At 36.4% G+C, this 22,271-nt stretch overlaps 1 protein-coding gene across 1 annotated transcript in view; it reads left to right on the plus strand.

The window, feature by feature from the left end:
- The window catches only part of CRB1 (crumbs cell polarity complex component 1), a 286,152-nt gene that overhangs the window by 259,316 nt on the left and 4,565 nt on the right, over positions 1-22,271 (plus strand). The window contains exon 16 of the mRNA XM_074220895.1: positions 2,513-2,535. Within this exon, the coding sequence (XP_074076996.1) occupies positions 2,513-2,535 (23 nt within the window). The remainder of the gene's footprint in view (positions 1-2,512; positions 2,536-22,271) is intronic.

Genomic DNA, 22,271 nt, shown 5'->3' on the forward strand with positions numbered 1-22,271 from the left:
CTTTAGTTCTTGGAATGTTGTCTTTTTCCTATATTCTTTTTTGAACTCCACAACTTAAATGCCATCTTCTCCAAGAAGTCCTCCCTTCTCTCCTTAATTACTAAAGATATTTGCCCTCAAAGCTCACATCTTATAGAGCACAGGCCCTGGAGTCAGGAGGACCTGAGTTCAAATCCAGACTCAGACACTTAATTGCCTATCTCTGTGAATTTAGGCAAGACACTTAACCCCATTAAATAAATAATTTTTTTTAAAAAAAAGCTCACATCTCACTTAAGTTTTGTAACTCCTGAATAGACCACAATAGACAAAAACCAAAAAGTTTTGTAACTCCTAAAATAGGCCACAATAGGCAAAAAATAAAATTTATATAGTCTTTTAAATTAAGACTCAGGCTATTGAAGGCTATAATTATATGAAATTTGATCACTGATTCTAGTCCAAAGGAAAATGCAAATAATGTTCATTTTGTATGCTAATCAGGAACCCACTATATTGAAATGTGTTAATAAATAGTTCCTGTTCTCAAGGAGCTTATTTCTAGACTTGTGTGTCTCTTTTTACATCATAAAACAATTTATATAAAAATTTCTGCTCAAAGTATATTTTATGAATACTAACTGATTAGAAGGTAGGTTATAGTCAAATAATGGGAGATTTTACTACCAAAACAACAAGCTGGCATGTGATTTAGCTGGAAATAATAAGCCACCGAGAGTTTTTGAATAGGGAACAATGCAAATAAACTTGTGAATTAGAAAGATGACAACTACACGAGAGTATATATTGGAAAGGCACAAGCCTGGAAGACCAGTTAGAAAGCAATTACAGTGATACAGACAAAAGTTCATAAAATTCCAAACTAGGACAGTGGAAAAGGACACAAGTGAGAGATGAATTGAATATGGTATTAAAAGGATTGTAGAACTATTTGGATAGAGAGAAGGAGGGAAGATCGAAAGAGAACACCTAAATTTCCAGCCTTGGTGATACTCTCAAGAGAACTGCAGAATTTAGGAGAAGGGGCACATTCAGGAAGAGATGACTTCAATTTCTAACCTACTAAGATTAATATGTAGTTAGGGATCCAGTCAGAGATGTGGACCTGAAGCTTAGGGGTGAAATCAGAAAGGAAAATAAAGATTTGGGAGTGAAATGTGAGATAGTAATAGCTAACATTCATAAAGTATATTGTCATATAGCTTTCATTGGATTTTATGTTAATCCTATGAGATTATTACTACAAATATTGTTTTCTCCATTTTACAGATAAGACTTAAGGACATTAAGTCATTTATTCATGGTTGCTTAGTATGTATCAGATATGAGTACTGTTTTAAAAAAACAGAAAAGAATGTAGATGAAGTTGATTTGTAAAGTTAAGCACTTTATAAAGGTTATGTATAAAAGTAGGAGCAAAATCAAAAGATAGAAATTTGAAATGATTCATCATCATTCTGATGAATCTCTATGTAATATTGATATCCAAATTCATCCTTGGTCTTGGTTATTTAATAATAATTCCTTATAATGTCAGTAAAGTCTGGAAAAAGTAAAGTTGGGAAATAACCAGCCAATCTCTCACCCTTCCTTAGGGACCACTGAAGAAGCTTAGAAAACATGAGAGCAGAAAGAAAATTTATGGTGTTGGCCCAAAGAGATAATAAACATCAGACAGACTGTTGAAAAGGTCCCAAGAAATGGGAGAGGGAATTCTGAGGGGGAGGGAGAAATCTAGAAGAGATCAGAAAAAAAGCATATTCAGGAAACAACTAAAATAGTTCATGATTAGAAAGAATCCTTAAATAGCTTGAAGACCTAAGGGATATAGGTGAAGATTTCAGAATTTGCCTCAAGAGCCTTATTAATCTAACCAAAGTTTAATTTTTTTGCATAAATCAGGTTTCCATGTAAAGATTTACATATGATTTCCAAAAATTCCTCATCTCAACAAAAATTAACAGGACCTAAAGGTTTTATTTTGTCTACTCCCATCTTACCAGAGGCATGATTTCTTCCTCCTTAGCGAACAATGTTTTCATTAATAGCTCTCTGTTGTGTAAGTTAAGATTCTGAGTTTTCAAGCAAACCTCTGTAAGCACCCCTTAACTAATCGCTATTGTAAGGTATGATATCCAAAAGAGAGTGGGGTGGCCCTTCTTTTTTTGAAGACCTTTCTATAATTCAGGATCTGCTTGACCCTTGACTAAGCTCTTATGCCATGAACATACAATACAAGCACTTGCCATAATCAGTCATTGAATCAAAAAGAATTTATTGCACACTCACATTGCAGTCACTGATATACTAAATACTGTGGAGAAAACAACAAATATAAGGCATGGCCCTGGCCTTAATAGAGTTTACAAACTTCTTGAGGAGAGAACATGAATAAAATAACCAGTGTACAATAATAGGCTAAATTTTGAAATTAACCATGTCTAATAGAAATTCCAAGAAAAGAGACATCACTGTAATAACACCTTCAAAAAAAGGTTTAGATTTCAAATAGAAGATATGAATAAAGTGAACAGGGTGTGAACAAATCAGGAGAATGGAATGGGCATATATAAAGAGTAATGTTGAGAAACATTGGGGACTAAATTGGGAATCAAACTATTCAAGGATTTCTTAAGAAATATTTCTCCAGTATTCCAACATTCCATGGGATCTATAATCCCCTCCATGTGGGCATTCCCTCTCATCTCTCTGTCTAATTTATTCTGCCCAGACATTGTGTTCTAAGTACTATGGATACAAAGACAAAAGGGAAATCCTTGCTGTCCTCAAGTTTAATAGGAAAGGCCACATATATGTCCACAAGTATACAGAGAATATATGCAAGATGAAGGCAAAAACTTTAAAAGGAATATACTTTGTTGCCATTCAATCATTTTTCAGCCATGCCCTTTGGGGGTTTTCTTGGCAAAGATGCTAGAATGGTTTGCCATTTCCTTTACCAGCTCATTTTACAGATGAGGAAACTGAGGCAAACAGGGTTAAATGACATGACTTGACCAGAGACACACAGTTGGAAAGTGGCTGAGGCCAAATTTGAACTAATGAAGATGAGTTTTCCTGATTTCAAATCCAATGCTCTATCCACTGTGCCACCCAGCTGTCTCTGGGGGGATATGCTATCAGTGGGAAATAACTGAAAAACCTTGGATAAGAAGTTGTTACTTGGGCTTGGGCTGAGATGTAAAGGAAATTGAAGTACTTTATTAAATACCCAAGACTAAGGATGATTTTGGATACCAATATTGCATAGTAATTCATCAGAATGATGATGAGAAGGAAATAAATTCTAGACATACAAAATAGAAAATGCAAACACATTAAGACAAGAGATTCACTATTACGGGTTCAAGAAATAAAGGAGGTCAGTATGGCTGAATAGCAGAGTACAAAATAGGAAGTAAAGCTAAGAAGACTGACTACATAGGAAGGGACCAGGTTGTGAAGAGATTTCTGTCAAACAGAGGAATTAATATTTGATCCATATCACAATCCATACATGTATGCCCAAGTTCTGAGTCATGAGTCATTTATGTTCTCATAATTTGACTATAAGCAGTCCACTCCACTATTTTAGAGACCTTCTTTCAGTCCTTTCCTCATCCTTAGAACACCAATGGAACATGTCCATCAATTATCTCTCATTCTCACCTGTATTCAAGCCATCTTTTGTTTTAGTCCTGCATCTCTTTGACAACCATCTTTTTTAGTGTTCCATTTTTCTTTCTTTGAGTTTGCTCACTGTCACCCTTTGGTCTTTCTATTACCTGTAGAGTGTGAGCTTCTATTCAATTTTTCCAACTCTAATGTTCCATGTGGCATAGCCACATGGAACTTAATAGTGCCTATTTCACTGAAAATGCAGAGTAGACCTATACAGAAAAGTGACAGCAAATTATACATAAGACTACTTTTATTTCATATAAGACCTATACATGCTGTCATTTCTCTACTAGAGTGGTTAATCTCCTTGCCAACAACAGCTAAACATACTAAGATGCATTTCATTAATGAGGACTCCCAAGTAACATTCTCAGTATTATCAGCTCTTGGAATAATTTCATAATTAATACAAATTGTCTGCCCCTTCCTCCCCAATTAGAAACGGTGATGTTACAGAGGAGCTTTTGCTTGAGTAGAATTAATGGTTTTAAAGTAGTAATTGGCTTATTTCCTACAAAAATGCCTTAATCCAATGTGTCTGACACATTTTGATTGCTGCTAATTAAAGATTTTCCTTCAGCATGGCTTTGATATGAGGTCTCAAGTTAAAATGCACTTGGTGCTTCATTTGAATCTATTTGCAGTTCATCTGCAGTCTTACCAAGTTGAGGGCACTTGATGATTCTCTAGGCAGCACACTTGGAGTAGAGTAGAAAGAGTGCTACTTAGGTTCAGAATACTGAATTCAACTTCCAAATGTAAGACCTTGGCATTTCACCTCTTCAAGAAATAGTTTCTTTATGCTGTGATAACAACAACAATAATAATGATAATAATACCTATTTTATATAGATATTTATATTATATATATATTATATAGGGATATAGTTTGCAGAATGCTTTACAACTATTTCATATTCTTTTTTACTTGTAAAATGAGGAGTTGAGTTTAGTGATCTTTGAACTCCCTTCCAGCTCTAACATTTATTCATCAATAAACAATTAAAAAATGGCTATTATGTCACAGTGCTAAGTGCTAGGGATACAAAGAAAATCAAAAGACAGTCCCAGTTCTAAAAAAATATCACCATTTAAGAAACAATATACATGTGATTATCCGACAACTGTATACAGGAAACATTGGAAAAATTGGGGGGAATGCATTAACAATAAGAGGGATCTGGAAAGGTCTTCTACAGTAAGCCTCTTTTCTCTTAAGGAAATAAAGACAGTCATTGTTTTGGGATGGTTTAGGTGAACTTAAGAGTTAATCAATCTCTAGGAGAAGACTGTGAAATCTCTGGTTTCAGAATACACAAATGCATTTCCTGGGGCAATAAAGCATGTCTCTTTATCATATTAAAGGTAAAAAAAAAGTCATAAGAATAAAAACTAACAAGACTTATTACAAGATATCATAGACATTTGGAAAAAGAGTCTAAATGTCTCTTTAAGCAGCTGGACCAGAGCTATAGCCCTAATGATAACAGTGAGTTTGCTTCACTTTTATTTTTTGGAAGGGACAATTTTGTGTAGCAGTATGCTAGACTTAAAGTCAGGAGAAACCTTGGAGTGAATCCTCTCTCTGACACTTGCAAGCTATATGTCCTTGAGCAATTCACTTAACTTATCTTGTCATATCTTTGAAATGGGGATAATAATCCCTGTTCTAGGAACTTCACAGTAATGGAATAAGAACATAGATAGATAGATGATAGATAGATAGATAGATAGATAGATAGATAGATAGATAGATAGATAGAAAGAAAAAAAGTGCTTTTAAATTTTAAAAGCACAAATAAATAATGTCACTTGTTTTTATATAGTGACTGAACTCCAAAATTGTAATGTGAGTTTAATTTCTAGCTCAGTGAGGAACAACATGGTAATGGATGGGGAAGAAGGAGACCCGAGTCTGAATTTAAACTGTATTGATATCTAACTGTGGAATATTGGGCAGTTCCACATTGCCTACATAAAAGATAAAAACCAAATAGCCCCTGGACTCCAGGGAGTTTACCTTTTACTGAGCAAGTTCTTTAGTTTCTTTGGGACGTTTTCCCCCTTGTTTGTAAAAATAAGAGAAATGAACTATATCTCAAAAATCCTTTTCAATTCAAAAAAGTCCATGATATTTAATTTTTCTAATCAAGGCACACATATGTAAGGGTCTGTGTATATTTACACAAACATATATATATATATGTAAATGTATGTATAAATATAATATAAAGAGGCAACTCTCTAAGACCATAAATCACAAAGAAGGTGCTAACCTGCATTGTCAGAGGGAGTTTTGCATCCAGAAATTCCCTGCACTGATGAAATCTATCTCTATCATAGACACATGTGTGTATGAATATACATATATGTACACCTAACCATATAAATGCCTAGACTTTACCCAAAATAGGATATAAAAGTAGATGAGGTAGAAATTGGAATGAGAAGAGAAATTAAACTTTTTAGTCTCAGAAAGATCTGATACACTTTTTTTTTAAGGTTTTTGGCAAGGCAAATGGAGTTAAGTGGCTTGCCCAAGGCCACACAGCTAGGTAATTATTAAGTGTGTGAGACCAGATTTGAACCCAGGTACTCCTGACTCCAGGGCTGGTGCTTAATCCACTACACCACCTAGCCGCCCCCTGATACACTTTAAAAAAAAACAACTTCTGATCCCTCTGAATATTAAAAATAATTGCATTTGACAATATGTAAATTATTCTAATTTGAAGCTTCTGAGGTTAAAGGTTGTCTTTGTTTAGGTTGGGATAACTAAATCAATATCTAATTGCCATTATAAATGTTTTTGAATTATAGAAACCAACATAATAATAAGCTCCTTGCATTTTAAAGTATATTTGCAAAATCCCAAGCAATTTTAATGAGTTTTACATTAACCCCAGGAGACCAGCCTAGATGTAGAGGGGCCAATTCTGTGTAATTGTCCACAATTAATCTTCAGCCTCTTTTTTCAGAAGGATTTTGCCAAAAAGGAGAAGATACTTGGAGGGACCTGTCTTACTTTTATTGGGTAGGGAAAAAAAAAGAGTGTTTTCCTAATCTAATGGGGTTTAGTGTAGTCCCAGTAAGTTAAATGAACAGGGAAGGCATAGGGTAGCAAATCACACACACACACACACACACACACACACACACACACACACACACACAAAATCGAAGAGCTGGGTTCTAGTCTTAGGTCTTTCATTTACTATTACTGTGACTATGGTCAACTCACTCTTCATCTTGGGGTTTCAATTCCTTCACTTGTAAAATGAGAGGCATAAACTAAACAATCTCTAAGGTCCTGTCCAGTTCTAACCCTCTGATCCTATGAAATGAGTGTAGAACGCTGAGGGAATTGAGCTGACAGTTAGAAATGTGCAAGGGTATATGCTAAGCCACTCATCACTTTTACCCACTCAGGCCTAAGGTCAAGAACTCAGTATTAAGATATGTGGCCACTGAGTCATAAGCTGGAACACTATTTGTCCCAGAGGAGTTGGGGAGAAGTGGAAGGGAAAGAAGGGAGAGATAAGAGGTAGGCACTCAAATTTCATAGAAGCAAAGAGGAAATATTCTCAGAATACAAAGAGTTCTGTGTGTGTGTGTGTGTGTGTGTGTGTGTGTGTAGGGTCCATGTTCTGGTTGCTGTACTCCTAATTCATTTTTCTTTCAAGTATTGATCCTTCTGAATATTCTGAATTCACTTTACATAGTCAGGTAAAGAAGGAAGTACAAGTGTCATTCCATTTAATTGATAAGAAAACTGAGTTTTAGAGAAGTGAAATGGCATAAGAATAAAAGCTTGCATGTAGCCCTTTAATATAAGTAAGGTACATATATTATTTCATTTTGATGAAAAAAAAGAAACCTTGTGAGAGCAAAGTGCTTCAGATTCATTATGATCTCCCCCATTTTAGAGATGAGGAAACTGGGGCTGAGAAGATAAATGATTTGCCCAGAGTGACACAGCCTGTGTCAGAATTAATATTTAAAACCTAGGTCAGATAGTTCAGCACCATGGGAATGAAGGACAAACATTATGACTATACTATTTGCCCAAGGCTATTCAACAAGTAAGTGGTAAAATCTAGGTTTCAAAGTTGGTCTTCTATAGAAGCAGAGACTGAGAAACGATGGTTGGAGAAAGAAATCAAGTTTATAAAAATTAAGTTACATCTTATGAAAAACTCCAAGACACTTGTCAAATTCCATCACATTGGAAATAGTCTAAATGTGAAATCCCTTCTCTATTTCCTAATCACCCACAATTTAAAAAAAAAATCACATTGGGAAATCTGAAAACCAGTCTCTGCCCTCCAATGCCAAGGGACCATTTGGCATCAGGTACAGAACCATGGGATCCAAAGAAGATAAACCTACGTCAAATGAATATACAATTTTCAAATATGCATAAATTTCCAACTTTCCATCAAAGTCAAATTGTGCTGATGTTAGCTGTGCCTTATCTAGGCATTGATCCAAGAAACTGCTGATGGGGTAAAAAATACACAGAAACGTGTTAACAAGAAGTACAATTATCTACATCTCAGCAAATAATGCCAGAGTGTCATATAATATGCTGAGCTCAGGAAGGCTAGTAGCCAATGGAGAGCTCTTTCCTCCCCCTCCCTACCCTCCATCATTAATATTTACAGTTGGAAGTAATAGATGGCTGCAATCTAAGTGCTACACCTAAAAGAGGAGTTGTTGACTTGATACCTTGCTGTTTGACAGTGTGAAACACTTAAATAGCTACCTTCTTAATCAGCTCCTGATAACAAGCCTTGCAGCACGGCTGTTTGACAGAAGCAACAACCCAGGAGGTGTCCCTGCATTGTTTAGTTGTTTTGTCTTTTGACTGAGACACATGCTGGGGTGTTTAAAGTCAAGGGATCCTGGCTAGGGATTCTGGGTCCTTTTCTTTGTTCTCTCAGATTTTTACTGCTGATCCTAGGTGCTTCTACCCAGACTGGGGAAATGTCCTGCCTCCCTCCCTCATCTCTGCCCAATGGAATCTGGAGCTTTCATGATCCCCTAGCTACTGAGAATCATCCTCTCACCTCCATCCTCCAATCACTTTATTAGTTTGCTTATTTTTAGGTCCAGAACTGTGATTTCATCATTAAGGGGAAGTTGAGTGTTTTGGACAGGGCTTGAACCATGTTTTCCTGATATCCTTCCCGTTCTCCACCCCCCCCCCCAGAGGCTTGTTCCTCTGATAAACCCCATTTAGTCTTTTGTTTTGTACATATTTCTTGTTGACTTTTCCATGAATAAACTGTGTCCACTAGAAGCATATAAGATATTTGAAGTTCAGGTCTGTTATGGGATTTTTTGGCCTTTTTATCTATCTGCCATATAGTACAACTAATAAATGGTGAATAAATTAATAAAGGTTCAGCACCCCCAGCTACTAAGCATCTTTTTTTGGTCCTGAATAATATAAACCATCTTCTGCTTCTCTTCTAAGAAATGGTTTTTTTAACATAGTCTTCAAAATAATGAACAAATGTTCTTAGAAAAGACAACAAATAAGTAAACTAAATAGCAAGGAACTTGGGAGTCATAAGGTAACAAGAATAGCTATCAGCTATAGAAATATGATACATAGTGCTGCATTAGTTACCTTATTCTCAATTACTGTGGTATTATTTGGGAAGTGTGGGGTTAGATCTTTGTGGTACAAGCCTGTGACTTCATCATTGCAAGGGACTCCCTGTGTGGAAAACTTTTCCACAAATGCAGACAGAGAAAACAACTATAAATTAGTGCCAGGGACACTAAGAAATTACATGACTTGCCTATTTATTGTCACACAGCTGGTGTGTATCAGATGTGTATATCAATCAATCAACATATATTAAAAACAGACTATGTGGCAGGCTCTGGAGATACAAAGACAAAATGGAAAGAGTTCCTGTCCCTCTCCCATTCTACTCTGTTCAATTCATAGGATCATAGTTAAAGAGTTGGAAGGGACCTCAAAAACTAATGAGTTTAAATCCCCCATTTTACAGGTGAAGAAACTGAGACAATGAGTGTTCACAAAAGAATGATCATACTGAAGTTTTCTATTGCATTTCCCATGAACAAGTTGTCCTATGTATCTGAATGGCTACTATGCATCAGGAAGGTGCTGGGGATACAAAGACAGAAACCAAATAATCCCTACCCACTAGGAACTTTTCATCTACTGGGGGGCATGGGGAGTGGAGAGTGGTCAGGAATGACATGTTGTAACAGATAAATCAATAATAAAAAAACAAATAGAAGGCAAATACAATAATTTGGTGGGAGAGACTGCTAGCAGCTTGGGGAGAGGAATGGGAAGGGATCAGAAAAATGAAGGAAATGGTACCTGGGCTATGTTTTAAAGGAAGTTAGGCAGAGATGAAGTGTACACTTAATTGTTTCTAAAACTGAAATTAGGACCAGAGTTTAGGATTTCATCCCTTTAGCCTTTTACTTTTCCAATTTTTTTCCCCTAATCAAGCCCATTTTGGAGAATGGACTAGATTACAGGATAAAAGCCCTGCAGAACAAATGAAGAATGTTCCAAAATCTTGGTTGACACATGTGGCGGATAACAACTGGAGTATCTCCATTGAACCCTACCTTTCTTCATCCCCTCCCCTTCCATCCATCTTCCAATCACTTCATTAGTTTACTTATTTTTAGATTCAGAGTTGTAATTTCATCAGTAAGGGGAAGTTGAAAGTCTAAGGCAGGACTTGAAGCATGTTTTCCTGACCTCCCTCCAGGCTTGCCCTTCTAATCATTGTTTTAGAGCAAAGCTAGAAATTGAGCACCAAAGAGAAAATTGGCAAGTTAATTCTACATAGAAAATGCTACATAAAATTAAGGCCTGAAAAAAAATCTAGGTAGCCCTGTTGCAATAGTCATCAGTTTCCCAGTAAAAGAGGTGCCCTCTCCTCACTGTGGCCACACAAAGAGGCTGCTTCTTCGAGTGAGGAGCAGCAAGGATGGCAATTCCCTTCCCTTGTCGAAGTCCTCAGCGTGCCTCGTGTTTTTCTCTCATTCACTTGCAGCAGATGGCTAACTTTTACACCAGAAGCTGTCAGTGGAATGTAAATGCATCTCCTCCCAACACTGAAAATCTTGAGGCTGCGTGTTTAATCTGTGCCTTCCAAGCAGGATGACCCTGAAAAGAACACGAGCACGTTTGTAAAATTGGCAGCCATCCTCGTAAACAGGCTGGGGAGGATTCTTCAAGCCCAGGGGAGAAGCCTGGTTTGCTTCCCTGGGCTCCCGACCCCGCCAGCTCCCAGAGGAACAACAATCTAAGTGGAGGTTGAATAGAAAAGTTATAGACCACGAGGGAAGTATTAACAGGAAAGGGGTTATTCCAGGGTATGGGAATAAAGGGAGGGAGTTGGGCTTTTCAACAGCAGAGTAGGGAAGTCATAACCTGAGTTTCCTTCCCAAGTCCCTGATTATTTGGGAATTGGAGAAATCTTTATTATTCCAGGTGAGTTCAGAAAAATTGCATTTGAGCATTAGGAAGTTTGAAATGAAGAAGAGGGAGAGAAAAGTAATCGTGAGTGTTAGCACACTGCAGGCAAGGATAAGAAAAATGATTTAGTAAGTTTTGGGGGTAAACATGCAGAAATGTATTGTTTATATTCTGTAATTATTAATGGTTCAAATGTTAGGTTAAATTAGTCTATAGCAACTTCAGCCACAGCTCATCAACTTGCACCATGGCCCTTGCACAAGGTAAGGACACAGTTTTTATCTCCAGTTCACCAAAATGGGATCCAACAATTAATCAGTGGCAGCTATGGAGAAGGTAGAATCTGTATGTTTCTTTTTGTCACCTGTATTAAGTAAAGGTCATTCTATGATGAGGAAAAGTGATATTAATGGAACATTTTAAAAAGTGCAAAACATTTTTATCCATAATCTTGTTGGAGTTTCACCTATGAAATAATTATTACAAATATTATTATTATTATCCGCAGAGTAAGATTATATTGATATTCAGGAACCAGATATGAAATAATTCCCAGCAGAAAAGAAATAAATTAGTTGAAAGATACATTTTATTAAATGAGTACTATGCTTCTTGAAATAGATCAATATAAACCTATATTAGATTACTTGATGTCAAAGGGAGAGGGAGAGAAAGAAGGGAAGGAAAGAAAAATAGAACTTAAAAATACTACAAAAAATGAAAATGGAAAACTCTCTTTACATGTAATTGGAAAAAAATAAAGAAAAATCCCATAAAATAAAAAAGAACTACATTATTATAATCAAGTCAACAAACATTTAATAAGAGTTATATTATATGCCAGACACTGAAAAATGCTACAGATACAAAGACAGACAAAACACTGACCCAGCCCTTCAGTAGTTTACATTCTAGTGGGTTAGACACAATAGGCAAATAGCTTTATACATAGAAGATAAAATACCGGGTAAATAGGAGGCAATCTCTGGGTGGAGTAGGATTAGGAAAGAGGGCAAGTGGGAAGGGATTAGAGAAGCCTCTAGAAGAAAATAGGATTTGAGCTGAGTGTTGAAGCTTGAAGCCAGGAGGCTAAATTTGTCCAAGGTCATAGTAGTATTGACAGAGTTGGATTTTAAACCTATGTTCCTGATAGCAAATTCAGACTTCTTTCCTTAATATCTCACAATTGATGGAGGCAGAGAGCAAGGGAGAAAATGGAACTGCAAGGAGTGAGAATGTTAGGAGTCAAACTAAAATGCTGTTGAATTTTGAATTTCAGACCTTTAAAGAACAAAACTGCCCCTAGTCAAAATTGTGTTTCATTAGCAAATCCTCATAAAATGAATACTATTGCTTTTGTGATGATAATGATGTTGATAAAAATAGTATCCAGTATTTATTTTTTAGGCTCACAGAGCATTTTGTGAGGTAGGTGTTATTGTTTACAGGTGAGGGAAATGAAATGGAATAAAGTTAAATGACTTGATCAGGGTCACATTAATTAGCAAATTTCAGAAGCATGATTCAAACCCTCCATCTTCCTGACTCCAGGCTCTGCAATCTATCCACTCTACCCATTCTGCGAAATATTTAAGGCAGTTTAAGGATTGGATTATGTATGCCATGGCCCTGGATCAAACATCCTTGTGTTATAGGATTGCTCTCTACTTGAGACACATTGAGTAACAAACTACTGGGAAGGGAGAAGGCTTTGAAGTGACAGCAGTCCCAATCAAGCCAGGAAATGCCTCTTCCACCTTGGCTAGAAATTACACATAAAGGATTGCCTGGTGATTAGATATGAGTTGACAGTGATGATGGCAAATTGTTGTTTCTGAGACCGTTTCAGAGAAGGTAAAAGGGATAGGGATTCATTGGTGGAAGACGAAAGAAAAGTTTTAAAACAAGAATTTAATAAAGTGCCTAGTAGATTAAATAAAACAGTCTCAATGACAGACTCTTTTAATTAAAGTCATATATTTTACATGAGTGACTTAAAGCTACATTTTATCACCTTCAGAAGGGGAAGCCAATTTGGGGCTGATGTACAAAATAAAAGCACCATGTCCAGCTCAGATAAAAGTCGATGAAATCATGGCTTTTGGTTTGAGCTAGATAGTTAGGTGTTGGCATTTCTGCCATCTGCAATGGGCTAGACCATAAAATAAATACTCCTCCACTTCCCCAAAGGAAACTAGCCCCTGTTTATCTCACAGTGAAGGGGAGAAGTCCTGCTATTTGCCTCTCCTGCCTGGTAATATGATCCAGGTTTAAGGCCTAGGCGGGTCTGGTTATTCACACACCATACGGATTTACGGCATTTTCCCCACTGCTGAAAATTAAACATGTGCTGCCTGTTAGAGGTTGCTGGGGTATCTCATTATAGGAGATTCTTTCTTCAGGAGCTTAATGTTTTGCTGAATTACTGAAGGCCTTATTTGAATGCAGACTTGGACCAAATAATTTTCTGATAAGAGGGCTATAAATCCTCTGCAAAATAAGCTTGGTGTTCTCAGCATATCTATTGGCTTTTTGATCATTTTTTATGGCTTCCCTTTAGCTAGTCAAATTATCCTCATACGATCCTAAAACTTCTCTGACATGGATTAAGGCTGCCCAAACCAATCATCCCTCATTACTTAAGCAACTGGTTTTGATTTGGGGGCAGTAAATATGATGGCACGACTTGATGCCCTTCACCAGAGTGAAGTGTGAATGAAAATGTAATGTAAGGGATTTTTTTTGGGGGGGGGTCTTCCTTTTGGGATTTATTTAACAGGAAAATGAAGTCTTCCACTCCTTCAAATTGTTGAAACTACTCAAAAAGTTGAAGCATATGAGAAGTGAAGATGATTAAGAACTGAGTTGACCCAATGCAAAGTGATACTCAGCTCAACAAAAGTAGTTTCATTTGTTCTCAATAGTTAAAATTGTATATCACATTTTAAAATTTGCCAAATGCTTTACAACCATTATCGAATTTAAGTCTCACCTTGAAGTAGTGATGGGAGTTACTAGGGGCATTGGTATCCTTATCATACATACAGATGAGGAAATAAAGACATTGAAAGGATTTAGTAAATATGACCCTTGTCTTTCAGCTGAAGAGAGAGCATTTAAAATGAGGTCTTTCTAACTATAACTACAACTCCATCTTAAACCATTCCTTCTTTCAGTTAACCAAACAATGAGTAGTTATTAAACATCTATGGCAAACTTTCACTTTACATTGCCTGGGATTCAATTTTCCTGAATATTTCCAAACATTATAACTCATGACCTTCTCCCTCCTCTTTCTTTTTGAGTTCTTTTAATGCCTTCAAGACTAGATATAATCTTGCTTGCTATTATTTGTATCCACAGAATCTACTAGTGACCAGTTAATGCTTTATTTTATTCATTTATGTGCTGAAATTATGTGGGAGACTGGAAATCTAAGACACTCTCTTTACCTTTAAGGAGTTTATAATCTAGTCATATGAAACAATTGAAGAAGACTCCAAGGCAGGATACAATTACCCTAAATTAAGGGATATGGGCAAAAATACTCTAGGTATTAGTGGAAGGGAAGAATTAGTATAAGCTGAGATCACTGAAAAAAGCTTTTAGGTGAGACTTGGGCATTGAGATTTTGACTTCTTTCCTCTTGGAGTCACACGAAAGATACAAACCTCAAGATGTTTCTAATACATTTAGAGACACAGGCTGTATAAATTTAAAGATAACATTATAAAGCATTAAATGATGGTCATTAACCAACCCCAAAATTTTTAATGGCTATTTATTACCACTAAACTAAATTAAAAAATGCTCAGTCTGACATTTAAAGCATTCCACAATATGGCAAAATTGCTATTAATTCTTTAAGGACAGATCCGGATGCTGACTTCAACATGGTCAAATCACCTAGTCAGTTAGCAAACATTTAGAAAACACTAGTGGGGGGGGGTGGTATTGGAAGGGTTGGTAAGGGGGCAGGTTGGCAGACTGAGAACACAAAGGCAAAAATAGTTTCAGCTCTCAAGAAATTTGCATTTTATCAAGAGAAATAACAGCATTTACAAACTATTTAGACAATATCTGAGCGACACTTTGGATATAGCACTGGCCTTGGAGTCAGGAGGACAGGAGTTTGAATCTAGCCTCAGACACTTGACAGATGGCCTGAAAACCTTGGGCAAATCTGTTAACCCTGACTGACTTGCATTTAGGACTATCTCCAATTATCCTCCTTTGTATTTTTTTTTCATTAATTTCCTTGATTCAATGACCTTTTGTTCCTCCATATGAATTTTGTTTCTATTTTTTTGGTTAGTTTTATTGGTATGCACTAAATAATTTAATTTAGGTAGAATTGTCATTTTTATTATATTACTTGGCCTACCAAAGAACAATTGACATTTTGCCCAGTTATTTAGATCTGATGTTATTTGTGGGAAAAGTGTATTATAACTGTTTTCATATAGTTTCTAGGTTTGTCTTACCAAGTAGACTCCCAAGTATTTTATGTTGTCTAGTTACGTTCTCAGTGAGGCTGGTGACTTAGCACAGCACCCCCTCACTCAAGTCAAATTCATGCGCTTGTCATGACATCACCTCCTGTGTCAATGGTCTTCTATGAGAATGAAGGGCAAACATCATCAGACAATAAATTTAAGGAAAACTTTGAGGGAAAGGCTTCAACAGTTGACAGGACCAGGGAAATAGATTTCTATTAACATTGAATAAGATTATGTATTTATATTTTCCCTTTGTGAATCAGTTTAGATGTGAGTGAAATTCAGGTGTTGCTTACCTCACCCCCACCATTTTCCCCTCCACTATACAAGTTCTTTTCATACCTCTTTTATGTAAGATAAATATCTCCATTCTTTCCCTCTTCTTACCTATTCTTTGCCTTTTTTACATACTCTAAACATAATCAACCCATTTCCACAACCTCTTTCTATGTAGATTTCTTCTAATTGCCCTAATAGTGATAAAATGCTTAGATCCATGTATCACTTTCCCATATTAAAAAAGTACAGTTTAAGTTTATAATCTCTTGATTTCTTTGTCATGTTTACCTTATTTTATTATTTTCTACATTATTTCATTAGAAAAATCAAAATTTCTACTCAGCCTTTCTCATCAGGAATTCTTGAAAGTTCTTTGTTTCATTAAAATTTCATTTTTCCCTTTGAAGAATTATACTCAACCTTGCTAGGTAAGAGTTTGGTTGCAATTTAACTCTTTTCCCTTACACATGGTAGCTGCTAAATCTTGTGTGATCCTGATGGTGGCACCATAGTATTTGAATGGCTTTTTTTCCCTTGCTGAATGAAGTATTTTCTCTTTAGTTTGGAAGCTCTGAAATATGACTATAATATTCCTAGGAATTTTTGATAGATTCTTTCTATTTCTATTTTATCTTCTGGTTCTATGATATCAGGATAGTTTTCCTTGATAATTTCTTAAACCATGATGTCTAGGTTCTTTTTTTTTTAATCATGACATTCAGGTAAAAAAGTTCTTAAATTTTCTTAATCTATTTTCCAGGTCAGCTGTTTTTCCAATTAGATATTCACATTTTCTTCTGCTTTCCTCCATTCTATTGACTTTATTTTTTTCTTGATGTTTTATGGAATCATTAGTTTCCACTTGGTCATTTCTAATTTTTAAAGAATTATTTTTCTTCTGTGAGCTTTTTTTTGTTCTCTTTTCCCATTTGACCATTTCTGTTATTATTAAGAATATTTTATGCCTTTTTTATCAAGCTGTTTTCATAATTTTCTTCATTTGCTTTCATTTCTCCACTTATGTTTTTCTTTTGCCACTCTTATTTGATTTAAATTTGTAATTCATTTTTTTTTCTGAGGGTTTGCTTTTTAGACTTCTCTGTCCTCTTCTGAGCTTGTGTCTGGATCTCCCCTGTCTCCATAGTAGCTTTTTATTATAGGGGGTTTTTTGTTGTTTACTTATTTTTCAACCCTATTTGTTGACTTGAAACTTTATCATAAAACTGGGCTTTTTTTCTGGTATAGGAATGATGAGGAGTTCTCTTTCAAGCTTAAGGTTTTTTCATACTGTTTTCCAAGTTAGGTCTGGGGTTTTGGAAAATTTTCAGTGTTTCCAAGGTGGTGTGATCTAGAGAGAGGAGAGGAGAGGAGAGGAGAGGGGAGGGGAGGGGAGGGGGAGAGGGAGGTATTTTTTTGGTCTGAATGCTGGTCCTCATCCAGGATGGGGTTTCTGATCCTTTGGGATTTCAACTGATGCTACACCTTAGGACCCTTCCTCCCTTGGCACCAGAAATGATACTGTTCCTCAGGGTTTCTGATCCAGAAGTGCTCCTTTATGTCCCTGAACTATGATCCCAAAGTAGACTGACAATGGAGTTGCCAAACAGTATTTGGTCCTATGTCCAGTGTAGCTAGTACAGAACTACCCTGTAATCTTTCTGTCTGGTTGCCAGGTCTCCTTACCCTCTCTGGCTTGAGCCCTCACAGCCGCTGTTGCTCCTGCTATTATCAGCTAGTCCCACTGCTGGTGTTTTGCTCACACAAGTTGTGGGCCTACCCCTCCTCCAAGATACAGATCTTTCTGACCTTTTATGTTGCTTCACAGGGAAAATCTCTCACTCTGACCTTTTGAGTTCTTTACCTTTCCAGAATTCAATTTGAAGTGTTATTTTAAAGTTATTTAGGGGGGGAGCAACGTTGACAAAGCTTGAGTGCTTTTCTATGCTACCATCTTGGCTCCACCTCTCCCTTTCCTATCTTTGAGAAATATTTAACAAAATAAATAAATACAAGTAATTACATTTTAATCTGATATAGCCTCATTCAGGAATATGTTGTATTAAATATTGTGCTAGGACACTTGTCTGATACATCTGTTATAGGGGACCTTCTTCTTTATAGATAGCTTTTGAATCACTATTGGCCAACTCTAATCTCTTTGCTCTTGGTCACTCTCCTACTTTTTCAGGCTTCTTATATCTTATTCACCTTCACATATCCTTTGGTCCCAGTGACACTGGCCACCTTGCTGTTCCTCACATTAGATTTTCCTTCTCCTGATTGCATTTTCACTACTGTTCCCTATGTCTGGAATCCTCTCTTTCTTCATCCCCTCCCTTCTGGCTTCAGTTGATCCTCTCTTGTGTAATAATTCTTTTTCAGTCCTTCTCAATATTAAAACTCTTCCTCCCCCCCCCCCAACCCCATTTCTCTGGTAAAAATTCTGTTTGAATATGGTTGTTTTCATGTTGCCTTGTTACTTCCCTTATTAGATGTAAGTTCCTTGAAAACAGGGGGTTTCTCTATATTCCCTGTGTTTAGCACAGTACCTATTACATAGCAGAAACTGAATAAGTGGCTGCTGACTTACCTAGCATAGGTACTACCAGAGGGGGGGAAAAAGCTAAAGTACACATTAGAATAGTCAAGAGAAACAAAAATACAAAATAATGATTCTCTCAGGAAAGTTATCACAAAAAAAGAAGAGAATGAATACCAGAAATCATAAGCTTTGCCTCCCTACTTTAAAAGGTGAGTATACAGATTTCAAAAATCTGGTTTGTGTGGTGGGTGATGCTAAATCCTTTAAGTTCACAGTGGGTTTCCTGATGTAAGTTCATGGTGCTGAGCAGGAACAGCTTTAGGACCATCAGGCATATGACTGTGACAGAAGTGAATTTTTTTTCTCTCAGGTCAGAGGCATCTGGATCTCTTGCATGCAGCCAGTCTTAAGATCTGAGTTGCTATCAAGGCTTTCTGGGCTGTATTCCCTAACCCACTTGCAAAATCCCCTTGCTTCCTGGAAATCCCCCCAGGGGAGGATACAAAACATTTTCCCCTTTCGAGGTCTCTTCTGAAGGACTTCCCTCTATATCCACATAAACCATATGCTCTCACACCTTCAATTAGGGACTTGGGATTGTCTCTAAGTCAGTTAAGAGATTCCATTTCTTCCAGGTAAATTCAGTCATCATAGTTATATAGAGACAATATCATGTCCCTATGTCATTAAAAAGAAAAGTTCCTCCCAATAATTCTACCTCATGATCCCCAAAATTATTTAGGGAAAGGAGTAATACAAGCCATTCTGGAGAAAAGGAGAGCGCTAATAGTTGGACCTGAAGGTCACATGTTTTTTCAGAATATTTTGGACCTTTCCCCCTAACCCACATATTGCAAGAGAGCAATTCCAAAGTCTTGGTTCTGGAACAAGGAAGGACCTGAATGAGTCAAATAGAACTACACGCAAAAGTAGTTTATCTTTCTCAGGTAAGTATTCCTGGAGGCTTCCAGGAAAAATTGCTTTTTGAGGACTCAGGTTCTGAAAGGTAAAACCCCAAACCATGATAGTAAAGAGATATGATGATGAAATTGTTGTTTTACAAGCCTATTTCAGCATTCAACAATGCCAACTGACTGTGGATGAAATAGGAGACAGAAAACCCAACCCATATGATGGTAGCATCTCCGATATTAACCCTCCTTTGTAGTGAAATGAATTCATTGATCACAATTGATAATTTGGGGTGGTTCTATTAGGAAGAAAGATGGTCTTCTACGAAAACTTTTATTGTAGCTGCTACAATAGTAGACTTGAATGACAAAGTAATGTCATATCTTGAATAGTATCAATTATATGAAGGCAAACTTCTTGCGGTTGATTAGAAGTGGGTTAATATAATCAACTTGCCATTTGGAGACAGGTCAGGAATAACAGTGGCCATATTGGAGTACTTTGGGGCATAAACAGTTATCTTAACCTTAGGGGATTTTTTGGTTTGTTTCGTTTTTTTGCAAGGCAATGGGTTAAGTGACTTGCCCAAGGTCACTCAACTAGGTAATTATAAGTGTCTGAGACCAGCTTCGAACTCAGGTCTTTATGACTCCGGGTGCTCTATCTACTGCACCACCTGGCTGCCCCTCAACGTTAATTAGAGGAATCATAAAGCTCCAGGTTTACTATACATTATATCACAATTCCCATGTCCAAACTGCATTGAACTCATTCCTCAATGTCTGCTGAGCTTCTGAGGCCATATGATGTCTGTGGTGGGGGTTGAATGCTCCAAAACAACTGTATGTAGAGGAAGGCATCAGAAAAATTTTCCCATTCAACCTGATCCTAAAGAGGAAAGGTCACCACCTAGAAATTAGCATAGGTTATTTTAATTGTCCCATTCCTCAACCTTATGGTCAGCATCTTATCTCACCAGGAGACCTTTCCAGGACCTCTATAATAATCCAAGTTATTCCATTACTGAACTGATGACCATAGAAGCCCAACTTCTATCTTTCTTTGTGTTTTCCTTCAGTTCCAGAAAGCATTGTTGCTTCCTTCTTACTAACTTCCTATCTATCTTTTAAAGTTTGAATCACAGAATGGCAAATCAGACATCCAGTCCAATCTATACCTAATGAGAATCTTCTCTATATTCTCCCCGACAAAGAGGTAAGGCAAGAAAGAATAACCCTAGCTTAGAAGTATAAACATAACTCAGGAAATAATAGGAAGACATTGCAAGGTTGAATTGAGGAATAATATATCTATCTATCTATCTATATATATATTCAAAGAATTAATTGATTATGAAAGACAAATTAGAAAGGAGTTAGAATAAAGTTAAGGCATATTAGGTATTTCTTATATCAGTAGTCTCTGGATAGTAGTAAGACTGTATTAGAGTAGTTAAAATGAAAATAGAAAATAGGATAAGAAATTATAGATGATAATATTGCAGAAACAGAATCAAAAATTAGCATTTATGATCTTACCTTCAATATTCATTTTTTCTTTTACCTTTACTCTGTCACTGATATCATTATTCATCATTTCATGTTTAATATGTTTGTGTTATTTTTTTTACATTTTTTTCTCCTCACTTCAGCAATTACCAAATCATACAAATCAAGAGATTATATATTGAGATCTGTAAGGGACCTAAGGACCATCTTATCCCATCCCTTTCATTTTGTGAACAGTGGCTGAATTTGAGGTACCACAAATGGAAACATCCTTTAATCTACTGGAGATAATGAGCTTCAAGAGATATCAAGAATATAGACATAGATTTGTGTATCATCTGAATAGAGCTAATGTTTTAATAGTAGTGAATGAGATTGACCAATGTAAGAGAACAGAGAAGAGCAGAGGATGGAAGACAAAACAATGGGGAACAATTTTCTTAATAGTGAGGAAGAGAGAAAGAAGCCTATGAGAAAGTTACAGGAAACATCAGAGGTGAGAGAACAGATTCATTTCCATTCAACTAATATTTATTATAATCATCTACTATGTGCTACACACCAAGGTTACAAATTTAAAAACTAAACAATGTTTGATCAAGGAGTTCATCTAATACTGGTGAGTATTCCTTCTTATTAGTCACCTGGTAAAAAAGCATTTGGCTACAAAACCCTTCTCAAGACAATTGCTATGCCTTTATAACTCTGCTTTTTTTCCCCTCTTTTCTCTTCTTGCTAACTGTAAAGTGGGCAGTGTACGTATAATTGAAAATTGACTAATGCGGAAACAGTAACTTTAAAAAGAAAAATCTGGCACTCATTCAATATTGCTATGGAAACGGCCAGATATAGTTCAAGGATTTAGGTCTGAGTGGGAGGTTTTTGCCATCCATTAAATCAATGATCCACTCTTTATAACAAAAGTCTCCAGACAGTCATTCATAAAAGCCTTGCTTCTTTGACTTGCATAAGAAATTTTTGACTTTATTTTTATGAACATAGCATAGTGGCTGAAGGACCTGAATGACTTAGGAAGACCTGGATTCAAATCCAATTTCTGAAGGCTACTGCCTGCATGACCCCAGGAAACCATTTAACCTCTCAGTGCCCCAGGCAATTTTCTAAGACTATAAATCACAGTCAAGGTGTGATTTATATTGATACAGGAGATTCCTCACCATGAACTCCCAAACCAGATGAAATCAAAGGTTGGGTCTGAAAAAAAAAAAAAAAGTAGTACATATTTTCTTTGTTTCTTTTCTTTTAAGATTGGCTCTCCTTTCTTGCCCATACTGGAAGTATTGACTTTCTCATTATTGATAATCTTGAAGATTTTATCTGCTCCATTTCCATCCTGGGCCAGTTTG

This window comes from Macrotis lagotis, chromosome 2 (genome assembly GCF_037893015.1).
Source record: "Macrotis lagotis isolate mMagLag1 chromosome 2, bilby.v1.9.chrom.fasta, whole genome shotgun sequence".
Lineage (NCBI taxonomy): Eukaryota > Metazoa > Chordata > Mammalia > Peramelemorphia > Peramelidae > Macrotis > Macrotis lagotis.